This window comes from Emydura macquarii, unplaced genomic scaffold (genome assembly GCF_026122565.2).
Source record: "Emydura macquarii macquarii isolate MOO-44397 ecotype Brisbane River unplaced genomic scaffold, CSIRO-AGI_Emac_v2 contig_691, whole genome shotgun sequence".
NCBI classification, from domain to species: domain Eukaryota; kingdom Metazoa; phylum Chordata; order Testudines; family Chelidae; genus Emydura; species Emydura macquarii.
The window spans coordinates 14,905,399-14,927,146 of NW_027130828.1; the positions used below are offsets into that span (position 1 = coordinate 14,905,399).

A 21,748-nucleotide genomic window follows, 5' to 3' on the forward strand; every position below is an offset into this window, starting at 1 on the left:
CCATTTATAACCTGCCTTCACAGCCACATGTGCAGGCTCTGATCTAACTCCTTTTCAAGAACCCGGTAATGCATTTTTAATTGTGAGCTGTTCCGAGGCGAGATTTATTTTTTCCAAGGACTGGTCCTTTTGTTGTGTTGTGGATTTTTTTTATTTATTTATTTATTTTTTTTTTTGCTTTGTTTTTGATAAAAGAAAATAAATAAATAGCAAAGGTGGACTCAGAAAGCACTTTAATCAGGGTGGCGGATGATTGATGGCATTAGTTGCCTGCTGGCTTTAATCTTTTGGGACAGGGAAAGCCAGTTGGGGAATTGAAATTAAAACTAAGAGCCAGCTCTTCAGCTTGTGTAAAGCAGCACGCCTCCATTGGTGTCAGTGGAGTTACTCTGACTTAGCACCAGCTGAGGATCTGTCCTTCTGCAGTCCTCTGTCTTCACTGCCAGCCAAGAAGGCTTCCCAATGGCACGATCTGTTGCAGAGACGCACCTGTCTACTCCAAAGAGCCACTGGGATGCTTTTTAGGAATGGTTTCAAACAGGGGGGGGTTGAGATCCTGAACCATTAATAAAATGCATGTGCAGGCTTAAACGAATGACAAATACCAGGCAAAATCCCCAGTGACTTCAGTGGGGCCAGGATCAAACTCACTGGAGCCCATTTAATGGGGATGAATTCTGTCAGCAGTGCTTCCTGTGAAGCAGTGAGCATCGCAGGTAAAGGGCCTTCAGTGAGAGAGGCAGGAACAGGCTCTGAGTGGAATGTGCCGTGTAGATGCCTGCAGTGGCGCTTTTCATCGGAAGGTCTCAAAGCCCTTTGCCAACGGGGGTCAGGATCATTGGCCCCATTTGGTTGAGACACAGGGAAGGGACCTGCCCAGGGCCACCCAGCAGGCCAGTGGCAGAGGCTGGGGTAGAACCCAGCTCTCCTGCGACCCTAGTCCCGATCCACTAGGCCACCCGGGCTCCCTGGGTGAACTTGCTCAGCAGTGATGAACTGGGATCTGTCATCAGTGTTAACAGAGGATACACGAAAACCCAAACGCCAGAACTGGAGTTGAGCCGGCTTTCCACCAGTAATCAATGTGGCTCCCCAGGGCGGAGAGCTAACTCACAGCATGGAGCGGGGTCCCTTGCTCTGGGTTACTCGTTTGTCACACCATCACCTCCTGTCGGGGAAACGCCTGCCCCCCACCCCCAGAGCCCGTCAGGGTAAAACCTTAACATGTCCCCTCTCTCTGCAGTGCCCGGAGGAGCTGAGGCCCATGAAGGACGGCACTGGCTGCTATGACTATTCCAAGGGGATCGACTGTTCGGATGGCTTCAATGGTGGCTGTGAGCAGCTGTGCCTCCAGCAGACCCTTCCTCTGCCCTCTGACCCCTCCTCCAGCACCATCTTCATGTTCTGTGGGTGAGTCTCCTGGAAGCAGCGCGTCAAAGGGGCCCTGTCTGTGATTTCCTCAGGAACAGCTTGAACGGAAGACTTCCCTTCCCCTGAGCCGTGTTTGTCTCTGTACTTGCATGTCTCTCTGGCTACCTGGTTGGGCCTGCGTGGCGTGGAGGGAGCAGAGAGAAGTCTATTAGCTCAGAACAGTGCACGTGCCGAATTGCCCACAAGGTGGAAATGGCCTTTGTGTGTGTGCACATGTGTAACCATAATTCTGTTCTAACTGAACAGCCATGCGAGAGCTTGATGTCCCAGCATGCATCTGTGTCTACAAGTGACCGCATGTGCTGTGTGCACCCATGGGGAAAAGATGATTCACACAGGGGCAAGAGGTAGTGATCATGTGCAGTTTTTGATGGTGAGCCTGCAGTCTAAACGTGTGCGTGTGTGTGTGTGTGTGTGTGTGTGAGAGAGACTGTACAAGTCAGTTCATGGCTCTTTGTTATATAAATCCCAAACTATTTTGTGTCAAGTTGTTTGTTTTTTCTTTTGCTGTGCACCTCTTTAAATAGAGTCTCATCCCAGATGTTGGCCGGGATCCTAGAATCCTATGTCATTTAGCATTTTCTCTAAGGAAAATCTCCCCAACTACAGGATGTTCCAAAGGGAGCTCTGTGATTATCTGGCTTTACATGCCACGGCTGTAAAACTAGCCATTCATCATATGAGCCATCCCATGCACTGCCCTGGTTTAGTGGGTGTGCAGATTGTATCCCAGTGTTAATGCCTATCTGCATTTACCCATAGTCGTGATCACATACATTAACCTACTTCTGTCCCCCTAGCTACAGGGGAAGAGGTGGGAAGGGGAAGGTGGGAGGAGGGAGCAAGAAGCCATTTAGTGAATGAAACATCTGGGCTCAATCGTCCCCCTGGAGTGTAGCACAAAAAGTGCAGATGGAGAAGGATTTACAGAAGAATGCGCTGAAATGGAGGCGTGCATCCATCCATCCATCCTGCACTTAGCACCATGGCATCTGAGTAAAACAGTGGGATATAGGCAGTCTACATCCCACTGTTCCCTAATACATATGATGCCAGGCTGACACGCAAGGAGGAATGAGAGAGTCCTGCTGGCACACAGCAAACTCTTACCTGGGAGACGGGACATTCATAGCCCAAGAGCAAAATCTGTCACAGAACCTCATAGCCAGCTTTGGCGACGGTGAGGTTGCAGAGGCAGGGAGTCTGAGACATCTCAGTACCTGTCCTGGCTCAAGGCAAAGGCCAAATAGCTCAGCAATAGGTGATTCCCAGGCGAGTGGGAAAGTAGCGGGATACCCCATGAGCAGATGCAAGGGCGTAGGGTAGAGGGGGGCGTGCAGCATCTGGCTAAAACTTCTGGGTGGTGGAGAGCACCTGAGTGCACCGAGGAACAGAAAAGCCATTCCCCTAGCTAGAAAAAACCGCAGGCTCCTGTCCTTCCTGCACGGGGAGAAGAGTCGTGCTTGGTAAAGACAAAGTGACGGCACCTTTGCACAGTATTTATAATAACCATTCTTCCAGTTTGGGTTTGTTTGGAGGGAGGAAGGGAGGGGGTGGGGGGTGGGGGGAGGTATCCAATTTCTCCCAACAACCAGGCTTCCGGGGTCCAGCCAGAAGGCAGGGAGCTGGTGAATCCCCTCTCCTCCAGTGCTGCTCATCGGGACAGGGCTGCTTTCAGGCTATCAGCTGCATCACACACAAGTCCTTCATGCATCGCTGCCCTGAAGTCACATCAGCTGGAGAGGGACTGGCAGGGCAGGCACCAGAGTGCATGCGCACAGCCTGGTCTATCGCTCCTTTCCTCTGGCCCTGCTCAGGCAGCACAAATCCCTTTTCCCCTAGGTGCCCAGGGAAACTAGGGGCATCCCAGGGTCTATCCTTCCTATAAGCGCTGGGGGACCTAGCAGCCAGCAGCAGGAGCCCGGCTGATCCAATCACACGGGGACGTTTCCAACAGCCCCCTGTACGTTAGGGTCCCAAAGCCAAGTTCTCCACCAGCTCCAGCACGTAGAAAGGGGAGTGGTGGTGCCATAGGCCAGGCTCCCACACGCTTCCCAGGCACATTCCCCTTCTTGCCTGGTGGCTGCTGCCGCTCGGAAAAGCACTCTGACCTTCAAGGAAATGTGACTCGGAGTCTGTGCAGTGGAGAAGCAAATTCCTAAAAGTAACTGCGAGGAACATCTGTCAGCTCCTGGCACATCCAGGTGCTCAGATGGCAGAGATCTCGCTGAGCCCCAGCAGTTCGCAGCTCCCGTGGGAACTGGCTTTGTCAGCTAGTTTCTTTCCTCTTATTTTTTTTTTTCTTTTTCACTTTTTCTTTGTTGCTTTGCTACTTGGAATGGCTGTGTTATAAAGAGAGAACACAGCCTCCGCAGCTGCTACTCGGAGTTTTTGGAAGCGGTGCAGGTTTGGCCGGGAAATGGATAAACAGCAAGGCATGCGTTCCAGTGGAATGTGTTACGTACGTGGGGAAGGCAAGCAAAACTAGTTCAGCTAGGCAGGTCAAATGCCATGGTGATGAGTACAGGGTAAAGTATTATTTGTATTATAACTACACTTCCAGGTGCTAGGCGCTGTAAAAACACATTGTGACTGGTAGACCCTAGCCTGAGATGCCTGTGTATAAACAAGAAAGACCGAAAAAGGGTGGAAGAAAGGCAGTGCTATTATTCCCATTTTACAGTTGGGAAACCGAGGCTCAGAGAGATTGAATGACTTGCTTGAGGTGACATGGAGTCTATGGCAGAGCTGGGGATTGAATCAGATCACTTGGGCCCCAGTTCAAGTGCCTCCACCACAAAATCATCCTTCCTGTCTTGTGGGAGCAAAAATCTGGAGAGCTGGTTTTTATTTCTGGCTGCACCACAAATATTCCTGTGTAACGTGGAGCTAGTCACTTCACCCCCTCTGGGCCTCAGTTTCCCCCATCTATAAAACAGGAACGACAATACTTCCCTCCTTTGCAAACTACGGATGCAAAGTGTTGTATAACAGTTGGGAATTAACAATGGGAGAGAGGAACAAAAAGCCTTGGATTCACATCTTTTGGGGATGGAATGACTTAAAAACAAAGGCAGTGTCTCTGGCCTACTTGTGCTGTTGGCTGGGGGGACGTTGGCGTGTGTGTTTGTACCAATATTGGGAGGGAGTGTGTGAGATAGAGCAGCTAAATAGACAATCTGCAATGGACCCAATTCTGCCATCTGGTGCAGGCATAGTTCCCATTGATTTCTGAACATCTGCCCTGGTAGGTGGGGACTTGCAGCTTTGGGAAGGGCGGGATGTTAGAGCTGAATTCTCTTTCCCCTGCCACCCGACCACGGCAGCTAGAACATATTGCCTTGTGACCTGGTACTGGCATTTCTACCTGAGGGCCTTCTTACCGTGCCAGGCCTGTCCATGGGGAGGCCCAGAATATGCAGAGCTGGCACCAGTTGCAGCTGGCAGCCAATGTGGATGTCAGCCCTGCTGCAGCTGTCCAGGGTACTGAAGAAAGCTGCCATTCATGTGCAAGAATAACAAGGAATTAGTAACTTCCAGGCCTCACCTGTTAGTCTCCAGGAGCTCTGCCCAGCTTATTGAATGTCAAGGCTGGTGCTAATATTTTATTGGCTCTCCAGGCCTGGTGCAGCTGCCCAAGTGACTCCCTTTTGCTGCACCCTGGTTCCACAGATCCCCCTGGAGTTCCATACAGTCGGCGTGCTCGTTGTACTCCGCTTGTGCTTATCACCCTGACTCGTCTATCCCGAGGAGTCTTTCTGCAGCAGGGTTCACTTCACTGCAAGCCTTGTTTGGGGGTTGGGTATTGTGTGTGTGTGTGTGTGTGTGTGTGTGTGTGTGTGGCTGTCTGCCTGTCTGACCTATTTTGTGTTGTTTCCCAGCTGTGTTGAGGAATACAAACTCGCTCCAGATGGCAAATCCTGCCTCATGTTGTCTGACATCTGTGAGGGCCACAAGTGCCTGAAGCCGGATGCTAAATTCAATGACACCCTCTTTGGTGAGATGCTGCACGGGTATAACAACAGGACCCAGCATGTCAACCAAGGCCAGGTGTTCCAGATGACCTTCAGGTACTGCTCCCTCCCCTCTCTGGGTCAGGTAACATAGTAGATTTGCAAGATGTACCCTGATGATATTGAAGGATGGAGGGGGGGTGAAAGGTGAGGGTTGTAGGAAGCTTAGTTTCCCAGAGCTCTGTCTTCAACACTGACATGCGAGAGCTTGGTGCAACTGAAAGAAAATAGAGGAGGGGAAAGAACTGAGAAGTTGTTTCTGTCTGAGGTATGTCACATAGTTAGGACAGAACGTCAGCTGGTGTAAACCAGCTTAGCTCCATTGACTTCAAAGGATCTGTGCTGATATACATCAGCTGAGGATCTGGCCCAGTGGTAGCTACTCCACATCTCACCCAGCCACTCCAGGCTCTGATGCAGGGTTGTTCCAGTGGCCTCATTCTACTAAAGTGCTGAGGCCTCACAGCCCCCTTGGACTTCAGTCAGAACGGTGTGTGCTCTGCATTGCTTAAAATCCAGCCAGGCGGTTTTCTCCAGTTGAGTGTAAAATCTCCCAAGTGATGTGTTCGTGCTGAATTCTGCCCTTTTGCTATGACGATGGGGACTGTAGAACTGGTGCTACCTTACATGGAGCGCCTCTGCCCCTTTCTGCACTCCGAAAGCATTGGCAAACCGAGCGGTCGGGTCTTCTCAGCAGTGCACAGTTTGGAGTGTGCAGATCAGCAGCCTTTGCTGGAAGTGAGAACTGACAGGGTGCAACGGCAGTTTTCTTAGCAGGTTCTCCTTCAGTTTCTCTCCCCACCATGTGGCAATCATTGATGGGGCTTTTTGAACAGAGACAGGAATGCAGGTTGGAAATCTTTGCCGTGCGCCTTGTTTCCTGATGGCCGAGCGGGACTGGGAGTTTCATGAAACCTACAGGCCTAAAGAGCCCCTTGTGTGACAGCCACAATCTCACACAAGCCTTCCCTGTGTCATAACCAGCTCCAGCCTGCACTGTTACCCTCTGGGCTCCAAGCCACCTCTTGCTACGGCTTTAATTTCCTCTCCCACTCCTCTAATAGAGGGGCCTTTCCTTGCACTGCTGTAGGGCTAGGAGATTTGTTTAAAGGCAGCCTCTCCCTTGCCCAGACAGCAGTCTGACTGAGGGGGCCATTTATTGCTGCCTGAAGGGAAACACAGGGCTCAGGGACTCCCAGGGGGACGTGTTTCCTCCCTTGTCGCCACCGCAGCAGGGATGGATTTTGGTTTTCAGAGGCAAGACTCTTTTTAAAAAAAAGGAATAACAAACGCAAATCCTTAGGGAGAGAGCTGCCTCCTTTCCGCTCCCCTCCCATGTTCAGCATGGCTCCCGTTCTGTTTAGTGCCACTCGGTCTAGACCAGGCCTAGTCAGCACTGGGACCTCCTTTATCTGACCGTGCCAGGTGCTTCCATTTGTAGGGGATTAAAAAGCAAGTGAGAAAGCATCTTCCAGGCCAAAAAGATGGTGAGATTTTATAATTCTGTTTTATGTTGGAAGGCACATCACTTCACTCCTGGCTTCGGTGCCAGCTGCTTCTGGGTCCCAGCAATGCATGAGACCACCCAGCCTGGGGGCTTTGTGCTAAGAGAGTCTTCCTGGTCCTGTGCTGATTCAGCAACCGTCAGTCCCAACCCAGTCTGTTCCCCTACTCAAGGGGCTGAACGGGGATGCCCGATTCCCTTCTCTTCTCCCGCTGGCCAGTAATCACGTCCCAATCCAAATCATAAGGCCAGCTCTACTGCGCTGTGAGGTGATAGCTCAGCCAAAGAGGGTGCACGATGCTTTTCTGGGTGTGTCAGGCCCTCTGGGGATGGCAAAGGGGAAGCTGCCTCACCCTCCTTCTGACAATTTTGCCAATGTAATATTTTCCATTTATGGCTAGAATTTCCCACCACCCTCTCCTAAGCATCACTTAGCCCAGGCACCGCTGGGGCTTTTCCCTTCATACAGTTGTGTGGTGAGGGATGTCACAGGACAGAATTCGTGCAACGCAGCTGAAGGTCTCCCAGTCATCTGACAGCAGCCCTCTTCCACCTGTCCTGCCTCCTTCCCCCTACGTATTATCCCTGTGTCCCAAACGTTCCAGGTGTCAGAGTCCAAAAAGCCACCGACTGGTGGAGGGTCTCAAATACCTCAGTTGGTTCCCGTGGCTCTAGCTATCAGGCTGAGATTCAGCTGGAGGTCTCCAGGCGAAGGAGGGATGCTGGTGGGAGGTGAGACCATAAACACACTTACCCCACCCGATGTGAAACCTACACAGAACTCTGAGCACTCCCCTTTGTAACACTTGCAGTTATGCATCGAGATAATGTCTGCAATCAAATCTCACATGCCAGGGCTTCAGACAGTTGCTTGGAGGGGTCAGGAAGGCTGGACAATTGGCCAGTTGCATTCTGGGTGGGAGGGGGTTGCCTTCCTTTGAACTATACGGATTGGCCACAGCTGGAGACAGGACCCCGGACAGGGCGGGCCAGTGCTCTGAGGTGGCACAGGAAATCTTCTTTCTTAGGGTATGTCTACCCTGCGAGCCGGGGTTGTGATTCCCAGCTCGAGGAGACATACTCGTGCTAGCTCGATGCGAAAACTCGGAGGTCGCCATGGCAGCGCAAGCAACAGGAAGGGCTAGACATCCTGTGTACATACCTGGCGTCTCTGACGGGTACCCCCTCAGCCAGCCCCTCCCGCTGCCACAGCTACCTTCTGTTTCTTGCACGCTCGCTCTATGAGACCTAGCACACGTTAAGTCTCCAAGCTAATCATTTCCCTGCCACTGCAGAGGCCTGGGCCACTGGATGCTGTGCTCTCTCCTGTCCTCTGCCTGTGTCACACGACGGTTGAGTCTCTTTGAGGAGTCTAAACCCACCCTATTGGCTTATACACAGGAGATCAGACTAGAATCAATGATCTAATGATGCCTCCTGGTCTTAAACTCTGTGTCTGCGTCTAGGGCGCATGAATTGTGAGTTTCTGGCACCACTGCCATCCCCAGCATAGAGTTTACCACCATCTCCCTGGGGCATAACGGGGGTGAATAAGTTATGTCCAAATATGGACAAAAATTGCCCATGTGCTTTGCAGGCAAGGAGCTATGAATAAAGGAAGGGATCCTCAGCCGGTAGAAATCATCATGGCTGCACTGAAACCAACAGAGCTCTGTCAGTTAGACCGGCCAAGGATCTGGCCCTGAGCCCAACTGTTGTATAGGACAGGAACAGAATGGCTCTGGGATGAAAACATGCTGCAAAACAACACCGGAGGGGTGGGAGAAGAGGCAGCTGTGTTGGCACCTGATTGCAGCATCCGCTGAGAATGGAAAAGAGAGGTAGTACCGGGAAGGCATGAATGCATAGGCAAAGGCAGGAGGGGGCCCTGCTACATTCTCTCCTGCGCACCTCCATACTCTTATCTAATATATGTGACTCGGTATAATATGCAGCCTTCTCGGTGCCAAGGAAACCAACGTCTTGTGGTTTGGAGATTGTTCCCCATGGCGGACAGGCCGGTGCTGGTTTTGTTGCCTGTTTAAAATTAGACTGTTTGTTCTGAGAATATAAGCTAAAAATGAGACACTCCGCCCGTGCATGCCCAGATACATGTATTCAGCCCCCTCCCCTGGAGTCACTTTGTCTGCTCTCTGTGGAGGGTTATGGTGTAGAAACACCATTGCATCATCCCCTAACAAGAGATGGGAAGGAGGTTAATGGAGAAGAAATTATTAACTAAAAGATGTAATTTGCCTCTGATTTTCATATATATTCAAGAACCTCTCTGAGCATTAAGATGCCAGCTGTTCGAGAAGCCCTTAATTTGGTGCATTTGAAACATAGCAGGAAGCTCCATAATACCAGGGATTAAAAGCCTGTTTCGGCAAAGTAGGAGCAAGAACCTGCTATCAGAACAAAGGGCTGAGTATTTTAAAGGGATTTATAGCTGCTGGGATCCCTTAGTTATGCAGTTGCAACAGTCCTTTAAAAGCTGCCCACTTTCCTTGTTGTCATCTCTTCAGTGGTCTTAATAAATAGCATAGTCTCAATCCACCTAGCACGGCAGAACGGTGTTGGGGGAAGGCTTTGGAGGAAGGCTGTTAGCTCTATCCTTCACATGCTAACCTGGATTTCCCCATCCGCCCCAGTTTCACGGTTCGGTGCTAAGAGCCGTGCAACTGGATATCTGCCCTTCACTGTTGGAGTGTCCCACTGCCACCCAGTAAGCTCTGCCTTTTGGTTGCAGGATGTGCCTTTCCATCCAACCCTCAGCCTGAGATAAGGGAATGTGCTGGACTATGGGCAGATTCCTCATATGGTGCTGGTAACCTGAAGGACTGGGATGTAAAGTGGCCAGTTTTAGAACTAGATCAGGTCAAGGATTGGCTAGGATTACACACCAGGCTGCAGTTTCAACAATGGAGCAGGTGAATCGGGTTGTTCTTGAGGTCTTAGCCCTGTCCCTTTAGTATCACTGTGTCACAAGCTCTCTTGCCTGTGTTTCCATTTCCTCATTCGCCTACCAGCCGATTCAGTGATGGGTAAGCTAACATGCGTGCATGGGCTGAGCGGCTCACGCCGTCCAACTTTGGGGAGCAGCAGGCCTGTTGTACCCTGCAGGTATTATCATAGCACCATCAACACGTGTGCCATTGTGACGAGCATCTGTCCCTATGTCGCCTTTCAGTTCATAGACAGTGTAGGGAACCAGCCTACAGCACTGCACGTAGCTCATTCATTGTACAGGTGGGCTGTCGTTCATTCATTACATACCCCCAGGAATGTGCACAGCTCTGAACAGACCTGGTACAAGATGGGGTTCCTGCCCCAAAAAGTTTATGACTAGAGCTGGTTGACACTGGGTGGCTGAAACCTTGATGCTTGAGTTTTGTGGACAATGATCTCTTTTGCAGGGGAAAAGGTATTTTGGATGAAAATATTCTGGGTTTTTTTTGTTTGTTGGTTGGTTTGTTTTTGACAAAAACTGGGTTTTTTCAGTTGAAAGCCAAAAAAATCCCCAAACCCAAACATCTTTTTTTTCACATGGGAGAAATATTTTTTTCCCAAAGAACTCTACAGCTTGGGGGGTGGGAAGGGCTTGCTGTCTTGTCCATTGGCTGAGCCGTTACAAAGCTGCTCCCCTTCCCTCTCACGTTTCTCCTGACACCTGCTGGGCTCCTGATTTCCAGCTTTGTGCCTTCATTTAAAATAACAAACATTGATTGCAGGGAGGCATGTTGAGCCCCTGTCAGCCTTCCACGAGCCAGCCCCAGCCTTACTGAGAACCTTTGAAAAAGCCAGGGCAGTGCCCCGAAGTGCCATTCGTACAATGTCTTTTCTTTCCTTCTTTCTTTCCCTTTGGTTTAAAGCCGGGACTGCAGATGAAGGCTCTTTAATCACACTCCAACAATCCGCTTTGTTCCCCTCTTTGAAGTTCCCCCAGGGGATTGCGAGCAACAAATTCAAAATCACATTTCTTTTTCCCCAAAACGATACATTTGTGGAATGGTAATAAATAAGCCTAATTCAAGAAAAATCTAGATCTGTTCCACACACGCCTCTCCGTTTAGCTGGGAGGTTCAGCAGCCAATCCACCTCACTAAAGGCTAGATTAAGAATGTTGTCCCCCCCCTTCCCCCCGCCATCACAATGGGGCACAACCAAAAGCTAGTGTAGTCCCCAAATTGAAAGGAGATTATCTTCCAAAGGGCTTGTTTGCCAGTTCCGACTGGGTTTTACGCCATCTCTTTGCCCCAAGGGAATAAAGATTTTTGTTTAAGAGTCGCTTGCAGTTTCGAATTGTTGCTTTTATGCAACTAATGTGGAGAAATGCCAAATTACTGCCCCTGAGGGGAGCTTTGCTTGCTCTATTATTGATAGGTGGAGAATGGGATGTCAGCCCAACATGTAAGGGTCATGTAGCAAAAGGGCTCCCTGGGGGCGGATTGAAAGGACCCTGTCCAATTTGGTTGGCCCTAAATGTGATCTTTTCTTTTCCCTTTCTTCTGCTCTCTTTTCCTCCTCTCTCAGCTCTCAGGTCCCCCTATCTAACAGTACCTCTGACTGGAGAGTACTCAGTACTTATCTCCTCTCCCCTCCTCCCAGTGGCAAAGCAAAGGGCCATTGGGCAAAGTGGCAGCTACAGCTGTGCCAGCCCCTGGACAGCTGAGGGTCCGCTTCCCTGTAACTGTCTTGCTGAACTCTGTGAGAGCCACTCCGCAACCTGCCATCTTCCTTCCCAGCCCTCAGCTTGCCTGCGCTCTTAACTCTGGTGGCAGTGAGCTCAGGCTGTTGCGGATTCTTTGGGTGGGGGGAGGAGATGTAGCCAATGCAGTTTGGGGGAGGAAGCACCACGTTTTGAGGGTTGGGGGAAGGAAACATTTCTGGTGCCGGTCACTCCACCAGGTGCAAGCAGTGGGGAACTAGGCCCACCATGCCGAGCTGTTCAGTGATGGGGCATGGCTAGACTTGCTCCAGCATCGGCCGGTGGTTCCAAAAGCAAGCACTGTGGGCATGGGGCAGCCTTGCAAGAGGACTTAGCACAGTCTCGTGGCTACGGCCTGGTCTACATGGGTATGAAAAATCCAGACTCCGGAGCAGCAATGTTAGGCCAACCCAAGCCCCCATGTTGACAGCGCTAGGTCAATGGAAGAATCCTTCGGTCAAACTAGCTACCACCTCTTGGGGAGGTGGATTAGCTACTCCGACGGGAGAACCCCTCCTGTCGGCTTCGGGTGCGTCTACACGGAAGCACTGCAGTAGCGCCGCTGCAACATTTGAAGTGTAGACGAGCCTGAAGGCATTGGATTGGGACTTGGAGTCCCAGGTTCTTTTTCCCTGCTCCGCAGTGGGCTCCCCGGGTCACGTGGGGATTGTAGCTCCCTGCGTCATGGCGTGTCGATGATAAAATCCACTCGTGGTTGGATTGTGAGGTTCTTGGACACCACAGTGAACAGGAAGAGAAATGGGGCTGGGCCTGGGGGAGGGGACCAAAATCTTATTGTGGTTGCTCAGTGAGAACAGGGAACTGCTCTGCGTCCCTTCCGGTTCACCTTGGGCACCGGCCAGCAGAGTTCCCCAGGAGAGGGGACGCTGCTGGAGGTGAATGCCAGCGCCCCCTTTGATGGCACTGGTGGTCTCGCCAGGACGGCGTTTCTGCCTGAGGGCACAGCCTGGTGGGGGCACGTGTGGGGAATGCTAATCAAAGAGCAGGGCGAGCGGGAGGGGCTTCCGTTTTCAGCAAAAAATAGCTGCTGCCCTCGCCAAAACGGAGGGCTGGAGGAAGGGTTTGTCTCAAGGCAGTTGTGTTAATATTGTCAGGCAGCATGCCGGGTCACTGAGCCGATGTGGGGAATTGTCATAATATTGATGGGGAGTTTGGCAAGTTAATTTTAAATCTGTCACTCCTTCCCCTTGCCGCCTCTCGCTCCTTAATAAAACTCCGCCATGATTGCGGGGCTCCGTTGACAGCTCTGAGTGATTCCTCCGCTGGAGCCTGCCTGAAATGACTGCCTCCACGCTCCCCCATCACCGCTTCCATCCCTCCTCCTTCTCCTCCTCTTCCTCCCCCGGCAGCACGCACGCGTGCACCAAAGCAAAGCACAAATAGAGGGTTTAGGCACCAAATGACAGGGTGCTCAGACAGCAGTTCCTCTCAAAAGCCTTGTCTCGCTGTAACTGCCGCAGTGTGGACAGGGGGGTTTCGGTGACGGGGAATCCCGGGAAGTATGGAACATTTATTTTTTGACGTCCAGGATAGCTTCCTACTAATGAGCTCCTTGCAATAATAAAGTCCAGCTCAGCGAAGCTTCAGCCACCATTCCCAGGACCACCCAAAGCTCCACACACTATTTGCTTTCTCTGGGTTCTGTTCAAATGGGCTGGACGTGGAAATACTGGGAAGATTTCTGTCATGCCCGAGGTCTTTTTAATGAACACGCTGAGGGTCCCTGCAAAGGAAAAGGGCCAGCAGCTTCACTGAATGTGTCTGTCTGAGCTGGAGAGCTGTGGAGAACCCACTGAAAGGCTTCTCCCAGTTTGCAGGGGGTCTGGTGTAAGGGCCTGGGGTGGCTTCTTTGCCTCGCTGTCAGTCACTGCAAACTTCTGCTCAGGGACGCAGGAAACACCCCCTGTACCGCCCAGCCTCAGCCAACAGCTGCATCCCAACATCTCCTGCCCAACTTCCAGGCTCTCCGCAAAGCTCACGCCTGCCCTGGGATAGGTAGATGTTCATTGCCACAGGCCTTCGAGTGACTCTGCTGGAGGATGTACATGTAGCCCCCCAGTGTGTGTGTAGTCCAGGGCCCCCGCTGAGCCAGTCCATGGAGGACAGTAGTTTGTTACAGCTTCCCACTATGGAGCTATGGCTCAAATTGTAGCAGCCCATGTTTTTAGCACTGCAGGTCCCCAGTGTGTCAGCTGAGATAGTGGCCATCGCACCCACGCGGGTGATTTTAAAGTGAGCTGGTTGCCGTGAGCGAGAGCAGCCTGTGAGCCATCTTCACCCTCCAAACCGGCCTTTCCATCTCCCGGTGCGCCGTCAGAATCCGTCACTATTATTCCACCCAGTGGCTCAGCCAAGATCATGACCCTGGTGTGCTCGGCCTTCCACGTCCACACTGTCAGAGACGGTCCCTGCTCCAAACAGCCACCAGCTGGAGAGACTGGCAGTGGGAGGGGAAATTGTGTTCAGGTGACTTGCCTCAGGTGACACAGCAGCTCAGTGGCAGAGTCGGGGGGTGGAACCCAGCTCTCCTGAGTCCAGCCCAGGTCCCTTTTCATTGGATCTTGTTGTGTGTCTGTCTGGCCTGGGTAAGAGTCAGGTTGCCTGTAGCTCCTGTGCAGATGAGTAATGGGGACAGGCAGGGGTAAGGTGCCAAGCCCCAGGATCCAGCAGGGCACACTGCTTGTGAATGCAGGGCAGTTGCCCACCCAAAGCACCATGGCCATCGCACACCACTGCCGTGTACTTGGCAGTGGCTGGACTGGGGCAGGCAAGGCCTGGGGCTGGGACGCTTGGCGCAGATGGGCCTGGCTCACGCGGCAGCTCCTCGGTGAGCACTTCCTCAGCCCCTGTAGCATAATAATTGTAAAGTCTGTAACTATATTATATTCATTTCATTGATCCTTTCTCCCCGTCTTCTCTTTGAAACACCCGAGCGCGGCGATTATAATTGGGCTGTTTATTATTCCAGTGCTGGAAAGGGCTGCACCTCCCGGTACCCCAGATGGCTTGTTTACCTATTACCCTTCAGGTCTGGATAATGGATAGACCTCCTTTCCGGTGGCTGCCTCCCATTTCATTCCCTTTATTATTTGTTGCTGCGATTCTATTACCGTTCACGACTCTGAAGCCGCAGACATATTGGTTGGGGGTGGTGACAGTTTTGCAGCCCGGCCTGATGCCACAGGCACAGCGTCTAAGGACTGGACCACAAGCCTGCTGGCCGAGGTGGTAACTGAGTCTTTAGCAATTTAGCACAATTGTGCTGCCCAGAGAAGCCAGCACGGTCGAATCCCACTGTCTGTGCAGCCTTGTGCTGCAAAATCCACTGTCATTTTCTTTTACGCAGAACCCTCCTGCGGTCCCCCATTAGGTCTCTCCATTCTGTAAGCGCCCTGGCCCCTGCTGCTACTGATGCCGGGCTGAATTCGTAATGAAGGAGGTCCTGGGGCTCAAGTCATTAGGGACTGCACTGATGCCTAGAGGAGAGATGATAATCTGGCCTGCATGCCAGTGTCATCTGCAGATGAGCTCCCCAGGCCAACGTCCCCCTGCCACACATCCAGGCCTAACGCAGGGGAACAAAATGTCACAGTAAATCCCCATCTCCGATCAGGCTGGCCATTTGTCAGCAGTCCGATCTGTCGTCCATCTAGCCTGGCGTCCCAGCAGTGGCTAGTATCTGATGGGGCTGTGGATGGCCAGTCCTGCCCCTCCTCCCTAAAGCATCTAGACAGTTACTGTCCTGCAAGGTGACCTTGGACAAGTCACGTCACTCCCTGGTGCCTCAGTTTCCAGATGGGGATAATGGTAGTGAGCTCCTTTGGATGGTTCTTTGAGAGGTATGGATGAAAAGTGCTGAGTGGTAATTATTATTATGATGTTATTATTAATTATGCAATGTTGTGCACATGGGGCAGAGCAGGAGGGAGAGAGTTCCTTTCTGACCTGTCCTGGGAGCTCTGCTGTGCGTGCAGTTTGATTACTCTCATTAAACTAACGTGCAACGCTACAGATCTTGGTCATGACATTAACCAGCCATGTGTAAATACAGCCGGGAGGTAAGTCCTGATGCTGCTGTGTTGCGCCAGGGTAAAGGAGGAGTAACTCCGCTGAAGCCAGTGGAAATACACCAGAAGGAGGTCCCTTTAATTTACACACCTGCCACTCAGCTGGCTTCAGTAGAGTCTCCAGTTTGTGAAAGCAGATATTGATCCTGTGGTCAAAAACTGAAGGTTCGCTACGTAGCTCTTGGGTCCCTGGCAGTGACTGCTAAGTTTGATGTGCTGTGAGCGAAGTGGATGAACACTGGACACTGTGGTGGTGGTGGTGCTAATTGGGTGTTCAAAAAGTGTTGATTGAAATCCATTGGCAAACGCAGGAAAAATAAAACTGCCTTTATTCTGAGGCTAGGAAGGCCCATGCTGATTTACCCTGTTTGTGTTTTTAAATCTTTGCAACCATGCAGACTGTCACGGCAACTTAATTTGTCAAATGGAAGCTTAGATTCCGGAGAATGACCTTACTGCTCGAGGGTGAATATTGATGCAGATTCCATGGCATGCACCAATTCCCAGATGGAGAAACTAAGAGACCTAGGTAATCGGTCTCAGGGTGCATCTACACTGCGGCTGGGAATGAGCCTCCCAAGTAGACAGACTTGCACTAGCTCTTCTTGAACCAGCGCACCAAAAAATAGCAGTGTGACCATTAGAGCACGAGCCCAGGCCTCCTCTAACCATGCAGCTCGGTCATGAGAGTTTAAGTGAGGAGATTGGGTACTATTACTACTACCCAGCTCAGAGTCAAAACTGTTCGCTTGCTGGCAGGGCCCTTTCAAGTGCTTAGAAAGGCAGATCATGTCAGTCATGAAATCCGGCACGCAGATTAAAAACATATTTATCATACAAACCTTCTAAAGGCCAGGGAGGGGCTTTTCATCAACCCTGCCCCCACCTGAACCCAAATCAGGATCCCTGGCCCTGAAAGAAAAGTCCTGTGAGTCCGTAAAGATGGTGGAGACTTTACAACCTGAACAAAGGCCAAAAGTCCAGCAACCAGTCGACCTGTTCCCCAGGGTTTTCTCATCCACTCCAGGAAAGACCCACTGAATGTCTCATCATATTGGAACAGTACCAGGCCAAAACGTGAAGGAAAGCCCTACCCCGCCCTGGAAACTGTGGGACGTAATCCATCAGGAGCGTCAAGCAGTGTTAGATCTGGCAGTGGTAGAGGTGCCCTACAGCGAGTGAAGAAGCTCTCTCATCCTCGGTCCTAAGCCAGATGGGCCGTTATGCTGCTGTATAGACTTCTGCAAAGTCTTTACAATGCCTACATTTGATGTCTAGCCCATGCCAAGGGTAGCGGGTTATTAGAGTGGTTAGGAGCAACTGAGTATATATCTACTATTGACCTTAGCAAAGGATACTGGTAGATCCCCCTCACACCAGCTCCAGGGAAGAGTCAGCATTCTCTCTCCATCCTTTGGATTGTACCAGTTCTGTATGATGCTGTTCGGACTCTGTGGTGCAGCTGCAGCTTTCCAGAGGGTGGTGGATAAACTCTTGCAAGACCATGGACAATATGATGCTGCCTATCTGGATGACATTGTCACCTGGAGCCAGAATTGCAGAGACCACCTGAAACAGTGCTTGAAGATGCAGGTTTGATAGTCAATCTGGCAAAGTGTAAGATTAGGGCCTGCAGAGTTGCATACCTAGAAAGTGGCCATCTGTGACCCTTGGTGGACAACGTCCATGCTTCAATGAGCTGCCCTTTCCCTTCAATGAAAAAACAAGTGCAGCGATTCCTGGGGTTAGCTGGGTACCACTGACGTTTTGTCCTGGGGTTCTCCACCACTGAAGCACACTGAACAGACCTCATAAAAAAGGGCCACCCCCAGGAAAATACAGTGGACGACAAACTGTGACAAGGCCTTTTAGACACTCAAGAAGTGTCTATGCAGAGAACCTGTCCTTTTCAATGTGGACTGGAGGCGCCCGTCAGCAGCCTGAGAACTGTGACAGAGGCACATCCAGTAAAATCCAAGAGGAATGGAGAAATCTGAGAATATGGTTCCACATCCAGCTCGGGTCCCTGCTGACTTCTCAGCCCCGCTCACCCTTTGCTCTCTTGAAATTGTCCTCTTTGGAGTGGCAGGCAGTACTTTGCCAAGACCAGGTACCATGGGCGAGGAGAATAGGAAACACAGAGCTGCCCTCAGTGGCAAATGGTTTTATCCTGACCCCTCAGGGTAACTACCTCCTTAGTGTGTCCCCGCTAGACAAACTTGGCCGATGGGATCCTGTCACATTTACGTCACTGGGCTGGACCGTTGAATCTTGATGCAACAGTGCTGTGGGAAAACACCCCCTGCTGCAGAGCCATCTTGTCTGCCCCTTTGAACATCTACAGAACCCAGAGACCACCTGCAAGGATCAAGGAATCCTATGCTGCTAGCGGAACAGCGCTACCTCAGCAAATATTGCCTGCATTGCAACACGCTGACTATTATAATAGGCCCTGAATGGGAGCCATTTCAAGATCCATGAATGTTCCAGTCTGTGCGTGTTGGGCCCCTGATGACAAAACCAGGGGCTCAGATATGCAGGAGATGGGGTCTATAATCAGCAGCCAGACAGACAGAAATACCAGATAAGTTGTGGCCCTAATCCTGACCCCAGCTGCCACATGCACGGAGGAAAGTGAACTTTGAGCTTTTCCTGAGTGGTGACTCAGTGGCACTCTGACACAGATCACAGGTGGGCAGCAGAATCTGGAGCCAGTCTTGGGATTGTCCTGTGGTGAGGAGCAGTTCTGCCCTCGGTCATGGGATACCCTGCTCAGAGCAGCAGTCTGAGGGGCAGCCCAGAGGTGCGTTTGGACTGCTTCTCACGCATCCCGCTCTGCAGGCCATTGAAGCCAATGGGAAGCCGTGCATTGATTTCAGTGAACATTGGATCAGGCTTTGCTTAGGAGAATTTCCCTTCCAAAAAGCAGCTAAGCATCTGCTTTTCCCCTAAAACCACTAAGAAGCAGCTTCCCCTCCATCACTCCTCCATCTCCACCCCGGATAGCATGTCTGTGCAGATGTTTGTATTCTCTGCAGCTGACGAAAATACTCATTATCTTGTTAGCTGCTGCGCTGAAGGAAGCTCAGATTTGCATATCCACAGATAATCACCCAGCACAAACAGAGCCTGTCACCCGGCAGCACTAATTGGGCAGAACACCAATCCGCCAGGAAAGGGGAAACCCCCACGGAAAGGAGCAGAGCATCGAATCCTTCCTTGCTCCGTGCAGCACGAACACCAGCAGAGGCGCAGTAAGTGGCCAGGAGGAAAGGCAAGGAAGGATTCCCACTGTCTCAATGCAGGCTGTGCATTAAGAGGGAAAGGGAGTTGGGGCTCCAGATGGATTTACCCTGTCTGGGTGCATGGGCTGAGCACCGAGGAGTTGGACTGGATGGACTTCTCCCTCTGTGCAGGAGAAAAGGAGCGGGAGTTGGAGCAAATGCCTGAGAATATCAGGCATGATATGGGTGAGGTTCAGAACAGCAGACCATGGACTCGCCCATTCTATGGGGGCTGAGCATCAGGGGTGTGTGTGTATGTGTGTGTGTAAAGGATCGTGGTAGATACAGTAAGGGCCCAGAATGGAATTACCCCTCTCTGCAGCCTGAAAAGTGATCAGATAGATGGGAGAGGGGGATCACAATTGTCCCTTCGTAGTGGGCGAGGCACTTGGAAGCTGGGCCCAGAGGAGGTGTGGAAGATGAGATTGCCCCATCTGTGCGTGGGCTGGGAACAGGAAAGGGGGTGGAGTGTGGTCAGAATAAGAGCCTAGAATGGAATTGTCTCTCCTGTGTAAGCTGAGCAGCTGGGGTGGAGACAGCACAAACTGATGTCATTGTACATCGTGCGGAGCTGAGTTCTCAGTCCTTTTTAGGGATTTTTGCAGTGCAGAGGTGTGCGTATGCCTCCACACTCGGCCTGTGTATTTAGGGAGCACTCCTAGACTCTAAGGTCAGAAGGGACCATTATGATCATCTAGTCTGACCCCCTGCACAAGGCAGGCCACAGAACCTCACCCACCCACTCCGGTAATAGACCCCTACCCTATGACTGAGTTGTGAAGTCCTCACTTCATGGTTTAAAGACTTCAAGGTACAGAGAATCCACCAGCAAGTGACCTGTGCCCCATGCGGCAGAGAGAGGCCAAAAAACCCTAGGGCCTGATGAAGGGGGATAGAGGAAAGCGCTAAACTCTTCCCTCCACCAGTGCCATCACTGAAGCCGAGAGAGAATGAGCTCTGAAAATGAACACAGTTACAAATCACGCACCGTGTGAGGACAGTGAGCTATATCACCTGAGATATATCACGGCGGACGTGACATACGTTGACTTCAGCAAAGCTTTGGACACAGTCTCCCAGTATTCTTGCCAGCAAGTTAAACTGGTGCGATCAGAGGCGCATGTTGTGTGGAACGGAGGAATTCTTACAAAGCCCTGAGCTGGTCAGGGGGCGCCTAGCCCGCGAATGAAATGATTCCAATTGCACACGGGGCTGCTCCACTACGCAGTGTGTAGTTATTTCCCCAGCAGAACTCTTTATCTGCGCTCTGGTTCTTTGATTTTTGCATCTGGCTTTTTGGGAAAGGCCGGACTGTCCCCGTCAGACAATCCATCTCTCCAGCCAGTCAGCGTCCCTTGAGCAGGGTGGGACGCTGCGCTGCTCGAAACAAGAAGGCTTCTGAATCCTAAGTGGTGAGAAGATATAATGCATCCCTGCCCTGTGTCCTGCGTAGCCCAGCAATGTCTGTGTGCCGTCAGGAAATGAGGTGGAATGAACCAAATAGAGATGGGCAAGAAAAGGGCTTTGGGCTCAGGCACTGGGCTGATGAATGTCTAATCCACCTCAGCACCACGGGGTCTCTGTCTCCCTCTAGTGATCGGCCCACATCAGAGGACATGAGCTGACTACAGCCACCAGCTAATGGAGTTACTTCTTTAGCTGAAGCAGTGGAAGTTCATGTTTTCGCACTGCAGGTGCAGGATTCACACCCCATGGCAGTAGGGGACCAGTATAAATGCTGACGTGGACTCATGGACGGACAGAGGAATGCAGGCCAGGGACTTGTGGATTTGCTTTTGTTCACCTTGCTGCATTCTCAAACACTCAGCGATTTCCTTCATCCATTCCCAGCGGCACGGCTCTTATTTCTGTGCTCAGCACTGCTGTTTAGGTTTGGCTTCTCTTTTACTAGCTCCCAAGGTACATAAAGGGTTCTCCCCCTTCATGATCTGGGAGGGAACAATCCAGATTCTGGCTGGGGACAGACCAGCTGACCTATTAGGTCTTTCTCATCTCTAACTTTTATGATTCTCATTATGCCGGGATAGTTGCATTGTTAATTTACATTATTAAGAGATGTAGCAGAAAATGGTTTTATAATAATAATTGCGTAGATTTATTTAGCACTTTTTGTCTCAAGGGATCTCAGTGTGCTTTATTACCTTAGAGTGATACACAGACTTGTCCAGAGGGATTGCTTCACCCACCCCCGGGAATTCAGCTGCTTCTGGGAGTGAGTGCGGCAGACTGCTGAGCAGGGCACAGCAATGCTACACAGCAGTTTGGGACGAGACGTGAAGAAGAGTCCCATGTTCAGCTGGAAATGGGGGCGTTGGGAGGGGGGCGAGGGAGGCAAGGTTTAATCACCAACAATGGAACTGGGTAAGGATGCCAGGGCTAACGCTCTTTATCCCTGCAGAATACACCGTGGAAACTTGAGTGACCACCAGTGGTCAGTTTTGTATGTCAAATGAAAGACAGCAGCGCCTACGAATGGTGACTCTGCCAGCACTATGGACATTGAGTCAATAATAATTCTCTCACTAGATCATCGGTGTTACTTCTTGCAAGCACCTAGTTGATCCTCAGACAGCCCCCATCCATGGGCTAACCTAGCATGGCATTGCTTGGCTTCTGAGAATCATTGCTCCAGGCAGTGCGACTGCAGGTAGATACTGGAGCAGGGCTTTCTGAGCCTTACGTCTTTGTAACTGGATTCT

The 21,748-nt window shown here is 51.2% G+C and overlaps 1 protein-coding gene across 2 annotated transcripts in view; it reads left to right on the forward strand.

Annotated features, from left to right (window-relative positions):
* The window catches only part of ASTN2 (astrotactin 2), a 567,068-nt gene that overhangs the window by 327,217 nt on the left and 218,103 nt on the right, over nt 1–21,748 (forward strand). For both annotated transcript variants that reach the window (XM_067542151.1, XM_067542150.1), the window contains exons 12-13: nt 1,244–1,410; nt 5,313–5,501. In XM_067542151.1, the coding sequence (XP_067398252.1) occupies nt 1,244–1,410; nt 5,313–5,501 (356 nt within the window). The remainder of the gene's footprint in view (nt 1–1,243; nt 1,411–5,312; nt 5,502–21,748) is intronic.